The 10,257-nt window shown below is 35.5% G+C and overlaps 1 protein-coding gene across 1 annotated transcript; it reads right to left on the reverse strand.

Moving 5' to 3' along the window:
- Positions 1-4,091: 4,091 nt before the first annotated feature.
- LOC110920877 (ranBP2-type zinc finger protein At1g67325) lies at positions 4,092-9,548 on the reverse strand. The gene is made up of 10 exons (XM_022165095.2): positions 9,427-9,548; positions 9,076-9,121; positions 8,168-8,283; positions 7,171-7,423; positions 7,009-7,079; positions 5,893-5,938; positions 5,693-5,802; positions 5,553-5,577; positions 4,760-4,908; positions 4,092-4,398 (listed from the first exon to the last, which is right to left on the reverse strand). The coding sequence occupies exons 1-10, from the start codon at positions 9,433-9,435 to the stop codon at positions 4,396-4,398; spliced, it is 828 nt and encodes a 275-aa protein (XP_022020787.1). The 5' UTR covers positions 9,436-9,548; the 3' UTR covers positions 4,092-4,395.
- Between the last annotated feature and the right edge of the window lie 709 nt (positions 9,549-10,257).

The following is a 10,257-nucleotide window of genomic DNA, read 5'->3' on the forward strand; positions in this document are numbered from 1 at the left end:
TTAAAAGCTCGAATGAGCCGAGCTTTAATGAGCCCAAGCCCGTAATATAGCTCGTTTAGTTATCGAGCTCAAGCTTAAAATACAAAGCTCGTTTAGCCTTGCGAGCCTAAACGAGCCCAAACGAGCCCAAACAAAATTTTACTTTTTTAATATATAATATAATAATGATGATGATGATAACATTGGCAAGCCGAGCTCAAGTCGACCTTTGACTCGTTTAAGCGATATTAAAACGAGCTCGAGCCGAGCTTTTAGCTTGTTTGAGGTTGTTCTCAAAATAGCTCGAGCCGAGCTCGAGCTTTAGGTTTAACTCGCGAGCCAAGCTCGATCTCAAATAAGTAGGTTCGAACCGATCCGAGCTCGAGCTTCATAAAAACATGACGAGCCGAGCTTGAGCCTAGTCGGGTTCAGGTTCAGGCCGGCTTGTTTACACCCCTAATTGAAAGGGATTTTTTAGACATTGCCTCTTCTAAACAAGAATTTGAATATTTTGATATTTTGGCTTGGTCTGAAGAAAATGAATCCCAAATTCAATTCCTAGCCGCTATGGCCAGTGATTTACTAACCATACAAGCTTCTATAACAGCTTTGGAATTTAGTCACTTTGTTAGTGGCAATATTATTTTTTTAAGATGAACAAGGCTCACTCCCTAATCAGAGAAAATGTGCATTTGTTTGAATAAAACTTGGACGGTGGAAAATGTTTCTTCACTTGAAGATGAAAATATTGTAAAACTGGAAACTCATGAGGATGAGGTAACTAAGAGAATGTCGGTGCCACTAAACGATGAAGAACTCGCCTACACTGAATAAACACAACGACGAAGACAATGATTCACCAAACAACCAACGAATACGATTTAGTTTTTGAAAAATAATATTAAATTCATTTCTATTATTTATGCGTTTTGTAATGTATTGCAATTTATGTTTTTCTGATTTCTTCAATTTTAAAAATAAATAAAAACCAAATGTTCAAAGTATCTTTGCAAACTTAAAATAATTACATATTATAAAGTATATTAGTTTTTATGCTACAAAGTCTATTTTTCCTACAAAGTATAAAAGTTCATATAATGTCAATCATAAAACATACTCAAAACCCACAAGTAACAAAGTGAAGAGTACTAAACACTTTATTTGTGGATTTTTGTTTCGTGTTTTGGATGATAAGGGTTTAATTATTGAATGACTAACATTAGTGTGTTTATGTTGATTATCATGTTGTGTTTTATATTCATAGTTCTACGATGGTGTGTTTGAAGTTTTAATGGACTGTTAGAGTTTAAATATGGCGTTTGAATAATCTTCACTCTGTTATTTGCGAGTTTTTGGTGTGTTTTATGGCTGAAATTGTAGTGTTTTATGACTTTGTACACTTTTTAGGAAAAATAGAGTTTGTAGCCGAACCCCACCCTTATAAATGAAGTATATTAGTTTTAAATGAATTTATGTTATTACAATTTATTTTAACTATTTTTACAAAGCAGAATGCAAGTTTATTCTAAAAATATATATAATAATAATAATAATTAATATTACAAAAAAAAGTAATCAGGGTAGGGTTTTTTTTGTCAAATACCAATCTCCACATCAAACAGACCAAACCAAATTCCATACCCGGAACCGATTTCTAAAAAACCCGATATATACATACATATCTGGTACATATGTTGGGAGTTGGCTACAAAGTTCACTTTACCTACAAAGTGTAGAAAGCCTTCTTATAATGACATGTGACACCTAGGGGTTCTGTACTAAAGGGCATAAAGGTACTTTAATAATTAACTTATTTTTGAAGGATATGATATATATCTTAAACAATAATATAAGATTTTTAAGGAAACCATATCTCTTCACAATTCAAAATCCATTAGTTACATATATATATGAAGAACGCATACTTGTATCATAATTTAGTTGTTTTTTCAATTGAACATTACGGATCAAAAACATGGTGATGTCCAATGCAATAATTGATTATGGTAATGGTAAGCTTTCTTTTTTGCATGTACTTGAATTATATACGTTTTGTTTTATTTGTTTTATGGTATGTAACAAGTAACATGTTATTCGGTACGTCATGGACTATTTTTTTGACATTGTGTTTTAGCAGTTATTAGTTTATTCACATTGTGTTTTATCATTTACAGGTTCAATGAAGGAAATGTTTTGTAGCATGTAATTGAATTATTTACGTTTTATTTTATTTGTTATGTGGTTTTGTAACAATTAACATGTCATGCGTTTGATCATCAACAATTTATTAGTGTTGTGTTTTAGCAGTGTGTTATAGGATTTTTATGTGTTCTTAACAAAGTGTGATAAGATTTTATGTATTCTTCACAAAGTGTTTTGTTTTACTTATTTACAGAGTCTATATATTTATTGTGAGTCGATAGTTTTTGTTATCATGTATTGTGTTTATATACACGTTTTTTGTTCCAACAAATCTTTTTTGTGTGTTAGACGGACACAAAAGGTTCAAACCTGCTGACACTTTAGGTGACGAGCCTCCTAATAGGTGGGTATATAGGGTACCATTCAAACGTTCTGAGCATTTTTTGAGGGTGAGCGAGCAATTAGGACAGCCCTACAGGCTACAACATATATGTAAACCACCTTGCCAATATGTTCAAAAGCCACGATGGTGGCGGCCATCATTATAGTCCTAAACAACTACCACCGGCGACTGAAGAATGTTGGTAGTGGCGGAAAACCACAGAGTCTCTCTTGAACCGACCTCAAATATAGCTACTAGTCCCATACATGACCACAAGCTCGAATGTTGTCATATGACGCAGTTATGCCTTTTTTTCTCATGAATTTGATGAATAAGGAAAAGGAATATTGGACTGACAGTCCCAACTATTAACGTATTGGCCTGCAATAGACCCTGACTAACAGAACTCTAACACCGTTAGTCTTCGATCGCCGGAAAAATGTTTTTGGCCAAAAAAACTCATTTTTGGCCGGAAAACACAGCATTTTTGTCCCAAACCTCTTTGTAACTTTATTACGGACCTTTAGGAACCTTTTTCTAGTAAAAGCCCCAATTATTGAAGTCGTCGGAAAACTCCTTTTTTTTTGCCAGAAAACTTCTTTATGGCCGTAAAACACAACTTTTTGGCCGGAACACATAACATTCTCGTCCCAAACCTCTTTGTAACCTTAGATCGGACCTTTACAAACCTTTTCCTGGCCAAAAACGGTTTTCCAACGACCGTAGCCTAACAGCGTTAGGATTCTGTTAGTCAGGGTCCATTTGTGACCAATATGTCAATAGTTGGGACTGTCAGTGGTTATTTTTGAGGTTGGGATTATTGACGGCCAACGACAAATAGTTGGGATTATTAAAATCCAATATTCCTAAGGAAAAATCCCCAAGAAGATCAGTTTATGGAGGCAACAAACAACGAAACAGTTTTTAGGTGGTTGTCCGACACCTCCGTAATGTTTCACGAGATTGAAGAAGATAACGCAACGTAACAAGCAATTGATAGAAGGGAGCAACATCCTAGTTCAGGTGGTTAGGAAGGAGAGAATGGAAACGGCTTCAAGTCGTCTGACTGACTTTTGGGGGTTGATGGAATGAAGCAAGATCCTAGCTTATGTAGCGCAACCACATGGTGGTAAACCAGATGCATTGGCCGTTAAGAATCGGTTAGCAAGAAGCCGAGAAGGGTGTATTTGTAACAGATGACTGCCACTACAATGCGGTGGTGTTGGAAATGGAATTGCCAAGCAGGTTCATTGTCTTCACGGTGAAAGCATGTTTAGAGATCATGCAAACAGAGGAGACGTGGTTAACAAAATACGGGAAGCGAGGAGGCAGGGGATCGGTTAACAAAATAAGGGAAGCAAGGAGGGGGTAAAAGATGTTAATTTCTTGACAGTATGGTTTCTCGACAAATTAAGTTGCTTGCCTTGCATGTGTTTAGGGGGTCATCACCCTAGCGCCTCGACAACATAGAACCTAGTTTAAGTGGTTCAAAGACGCTTAAAAGGTAGAACCACGACTGGGGACTGCTGGCCACTCAACACAAGACTCTTAATGACCAAACCACCAACAAAACAGAAGGCAAAGCCCAGAAAAACAATTTGGCCATATTAAGATTATACCACTCACACACATCCTAATTAAGATACACAATTGACTTTGAAACAGAATCCTAATTGTTGATAAACAAGAACCATGTTCAAGTCAAAGACGATGAAGTACCTAGTCAATAAAACGACATATTGTAGAACACTTACCCAACCGACACATGTATCTGAATGTAAGAGACCACAATTTGACAACACGAATCACAAACCGAAGTAACTTGATAACCAGCAGCAACAGAAAACAAGGAGACATGACTCACTTTCAGACCAACAGCTGACCAACTCACTTCACTGGAACATTACACAAATACAAATTAATGAAAAAAAAATATAAATGTACTTCAATAGAGAATAAAATAAAGAAAGTTATTGTTTCAATTATCATATAGAATTGTCATTTGATAAGAAAAATTTTTTAATCTATAAATGGGGCATCAGGGTTGTAATTTTATTTTATTTACTTTTTTTGTTTATTTTTGTAACGAAATCATATCTGAAGCTAAACTAACGAGAAATATAACCGGTAATGGATGGTAAGTAACCAGTAAGAAACAATTTTTATATTTACATACATGGAAGCTCCAAGTAGGCAACAATAAAACATTCTAAAGCAAAAGAAGAACAATTGGATTGGATATTTGACAAAACGGACCTGCTCATTGTTTTCTTCTTCTGAAGGTGGATTCTGGGATTCTGATGGTTTGTCTGCACCGCAATTCTGTCTGTTACATTTGGTCCTAAAAGGGTAGTTTATGTTGTTACATTTGTCACACTTCCAGCTTCCCTCAGGCATGTCGGTTTCTGCAACAAAAACAGGTACAGATATAAAATTGGCTCAAAGGTCACAACCAGTGCTAATCGACCGCTTTTAGAATCACCATCGAGACTAAACCATAGTCACATGGAACGCGGTACGCTCCGGTACGCGGTACGAAAACGGGTACGCAATTTGGGCCTTTCTAAAAATCGGTACGTTGGGGGGTAGGTTCATTTGGGCACGCTAATTCGGTACATGGTACGGTGTATCCTATGGCGTACCACCGTAGATTGGTACACGTATCATATATATATATATATATATATATATATATATATATAAAGTATAAAATAGATCTTTCACTAAATTTTCAAAAACATAATCAAAATGGGGGGAAAAACTGTTCAGGACCTGGCTGTACCGGAATCTGACTTTTAGAACTCCGGAACGCCGGTACACTACAAACGGAAAGGCGTTTCATATTAATTAAAAACGTGTATTCACCGTTTGGAACGCTGTTATGGTACACAATCGGGAACGGTCCAAATTAGCGATCCGGTACGCGTACCGGAGGCGATTGGGACGACTCTGTACCCCGATTCGGTACGGCGAATCTGGTACGCGATACAAGGGTCTTTTAGCGTTTCCTGTGACTATGGACTAAACCACATTGTCAATAAGTACTTACTGGAACTCTTGGCCGGTTTTGCAGCCTGCATATTAACACCATAAAGAAATATAAATTACATTAGTTAGGTGATACAAAACATTGTCCAAAATGCTTCAAAGTGCCGAAAATGAAACTCATATAAAGACAGGATCTCAGACCTGATAAGCTGGCTTAGGTGTACTGCATTTCCTCATGTTACAAACTGTTCTAAAAGCGAAATTGACATTTCCACATTTTGGGCATTCCCAATCGTTTTCTCGAGTTCCGTCTGTAAATTTTAAAACAATGACAAACAGATCATAAAACAACATCACAATATTATATGGTTCAAAGCATAAACTCGTCAGATGTAAAGAACCTTTCTTCTTAGATGTCTCTTCTGGAAAAATTCCAGGCTGTGATCCCTATGAGTTTCAAAAATCAATCGATCAATAAACTTAGCACATGCTATAATCTTATAACTATTACTAATAAATTGTTTGAATTAACACATACTATTCGGCATACAGTTTTAATGATTCAAATTGAATATTTAACATAAAACTAGAAGTTATTTGTAAAAAATATATATCTTATCTTATATAAGCAAATTGAGACCTTTAAATTTTAGAATGAGCGTTAAGAGTTCTTTTGTTCAATTATACTATTACTAATAAGTTGTTTGAATTAACAAACTTCAAACTTATCAAGTGAATACAATATCAAAATATAGAGTAGTTTTTAGTTTTAATCTTAAAAATCCAAATTATCAAGCGTAAAAAAAACTGATGCAAGACATTTGGTGCTTACATTGAAGCTGAGATAAATCTAGTGTAAGCATATTAAATATATATATACATATATATATAGAGAGAGGAAGGTTAACGTACATTATGGCTTAACGTACATCACGTACGACAGGTAATTACGCACGTTCATTTTAAAATCACGCACGTTGTAACTCAAAAATCCAAAATCACGCATGTTGAAACACAATAATCACGCATATTGAAAACATTAATCACGCATGTTATAGAACAAATCACGCACGTTGTTGTACGTGAAGTACGTTAAGCCGTAATGTACGATATACTTTCTATATATATATATAGAGAGAGAGAGAGAGGAAGATTAACGTACATTACAGCTTAACATACATCACGTACGACAGGTAATTACGCACGTTCATTTTAAAATCACGCACGTTGTAACTCAAAAATCCAAAATCACGCATGTTGAAACACAATAATCACGCATATTGAAAACATTAATCACGCATGTTATAGAACAAATCACGCACGTTGTCGTACGTGAAGTACGTTAAGCCGTAATCATTACGGCGTAATGTATGATATACTTTTTCTCTCTCTCTCTCTCTCTCTCTCTATATATATATATATGCTTTTTTACACCAAAATGGTTACATGTTTGGTGTATATATTGGAGGTGAATGAATAACAAGAGTTACATTCATAGCAATGAGTTAAAAACATACCATAGCAGTCTGGCCCATGGGCAAACGCAAACCAAATTGGTCCATCAGCTGAGGTAAACCATAGATACCACCTGTACAGAAACAGGTATAATTACAAAAACACATTGACAGATACAAAAACCAACAAAAATAATGACATGGAGTTTTTTATGATGGGCCCACCAGAATAAGGAGGCGTGCCAGAAAATTGCAGAGGTCGATAGGGGCTCCCTCCAGCAAGGCGATTGTTGTAGACGTAAGGATAAGCAGATCCACCAGACAATGGAGCATCATAAGACGGCATAGATGTTCCATTAAACAGGGATGCACCATACGGCGGTACACCCACATACATTGAAGCGGGTGCAGCAGACCCTGTATAAGCACCAGTTGAGGAGTAGCCCTGTGGGGTCAGCATTTGCCTTGGAGCAGATTTCTGTAATATGAACATTTGGTTAAAGGATTATCATAAACATAAAATGATATCGACCATAGCATAGAAACAACATCAGAAAAAGGAAACATATAAGTAAACGATTTTAGAAAATGGTCAACATATCAAGACACCCATGCATTCACCTTTTTCTCATTAAGGTCACTCACATATTGAAACTACTTTAGATACCACACAAGTATGTATACGGTTTCAATTATACCTAGTGTACAACTTTCTAAAATGCTATGCAGTTAAAGCGGTCCAAAATCGAATAGCGGTCAAGGTCCGCTATATGATATATAGGTTATAGCGGTGGTATAGCGGTGATATAACGGCAATTTTTATACCATGCAAAATTTATGTATTTTTATATATATATATAAAAATATATCTTTGAAAGATATTAATAGTAATATCAAAATTCATAGTAATATCATTCCATTATCAAAAACCTGTTGCAAATCAAATACTAATAGTAACTTTGAAGTATTTCATTTAAGAATTAACACAATCAAACACCGTTACTGCTATAACCGCTATAGGCCACCGCTATAGGCCACCGCTATAGCACCACTATACTATAGTACCGCTATAGCGCTATAGCGGTATTTAGCGCCGCTAATAGCAGAACCGCTATAGGCCACCACTATTTGGACGGCTACACACCCTGAGGTCTGCTAACCGCTATAGCACCGCTATCGACTGCTTAGCTAAAATGTGTATAATAAATGGTGTGCAACTTACTGAATTATGATCAGCTGGTCTGGGTTGAGTACAGTTACGCATATTGCAAGTTGTCCTAAATGAAAAATTGACATTCCCACAGCTGGGACAGGTCCAGTCATCTTCTCTACGACCACCTGAAATCATAAAAATCTCCAATAAATACCAGAACTTATAATTCCACACTTCAATATATTAATATAACAATGAAGAAAATTTAACAAAAAGTTGGGTTAAAAATTCCTAAGTGGATTTTCACTCCTGCATTACACATGAAAGTATAATAAACAATGAAGAGTAAGTGTCACCTTTCACAGAGTAAGAGTATTGGTGCCTTTCAAAATTTCCAAGGAAAAAGTTTTCTCTTTATATATAGTTAATCCCTTAAAAGTAACAAGTAAGGTTGTATTGTGGGCTTAAATTAATCACAATAATAAGCAGTTTTCTTCTATCCAAACAGTACATTGGTAATCCAAGAAAAGATTGTTTTCTTTACAAATAGTACATTGATAATGCATGTAAAATAATCACATTTATAATCGGTTTCCTTCTATCCAAACAGTCGAGTGTGTCTGCTGCATCCAAACACAATAGGCAGATAAGGAGTTTCTATAAGCAGTCCCAAACACCCCCACTAAAATTAAAAAGTTATCACAATCAACTAGACACCAAACGTAGAACGGAATCACATCAACCTCTAAAGCCCCTCCCAAAGTGACCGGTTCTCATACGATAAAATTACTCATAAAAACCAAGTGACCGTTTCTCATATAAATTACAAGCACAGCATGTATATCCCAGCACAATTTTGCAAATAAATTCATAAGATATACATAGTAAAATCATTGCTAAACTTTCATGTAGCCAATCAATAAAGAATTAGCAAGCAAAAGAGAAACTGAGCATAATAATGTATCAGCTCAACATACCATCGGTTCTGGCACGTTTGACCGCTGAAGAGTTTCTGTTATCAACCTAAACCACAAAATAACACAATTTAAAATCAACGAATTATACTAATTAGGGATTTGAAAAGAAAAAAAAAAGCCCTAATGTTTCAAATTCGATCGATTGATACTTATAAACCTAATAATCTAATATATATGAAACAGGCAACTATTCAAATGCATAAAGTAATTCGGAAGAATATTAAATGATTGTTAACATGAAAAAATCCGATATCCGATGAAGGCGAATGATAGCGATCGAGAAAAGTGAAGGGAAAAAGCAGATCGATGCATAATACAATCACAATCGCAAGAATTGGAGGTTAATTTTACCTGAGACATGACGACGTCGGGAGGAGAAATTCGTCGAATCGAAGGAGAAGAAGAAGCAGACAGACGATCCGGAGATGGTAGAATCCGTGTGTGATAAACAACCCGACTTACTTACAATGTGTCGTCCACTTGTTTTGCGTTAGGCTATAGCCCGTAAATAGAAGCCCATAATAAAGCCCAATTGTCTTTCTTGGATTTTCACTAAAACCAATTGATTTTCCGCCCGCGCGTTGCGGTGGGGACTCAATGACTGCAAAACGCGTGTCAGTAACGGTAAAGCAGATATCGAATATCAAAACATAAATAAAAATGTCGTGAAAAGGATACTCACTCCGTCCTAAAAAAAGCGATTTTAAATAACCTAATATATAATAATAATAATAATAATAATAATAATAATAATAATAATAATAATAATAATAATAATAATAATAATAATAATAATAATAGGACCCACACGTCCTACACGTTGGAAATTCGGTTGTTTTCAGTTCAGATATCACAGTGCTAACACGTTAAAATATGGATGAGTTCGGTACCGATAACGGCAACGAAACTACCGATCCAGAAAATCATCGAAATTAGGTACCGGCACCGAAAATGCTCGGTACAATACAGTATGGTATTTCATGGTAAAAATCAATAAATACAGGTATGGTGCTAGACCGGTGTCGAACCGAAAGTAACGATTCTGAAAACGCCAAAAGAAGGGTACCAAATTGGTACCGAAAATGATTTGGTATAGTAAATTTGGTACCAATACAATACCGATTTGATTACAGGATTTGATACGATTGCTCATCAATAATCTAAATATCCAAGTTAATTTTA

This window comes from Helianthus annuus, chromosome 17 (assembly GCF_002127325.2).
Source record: "Helianthus annuus cultivar XRQ/B chromosome 17, HanXRQr2.0-SUNRISE, whole genome shotgun sequence".
NCBI lineage: Eukaryota > Viridiplantae > Streptophyta > Magnoliopsida > Asterales > Asteraceae > Helianthus > Helianthus annuus.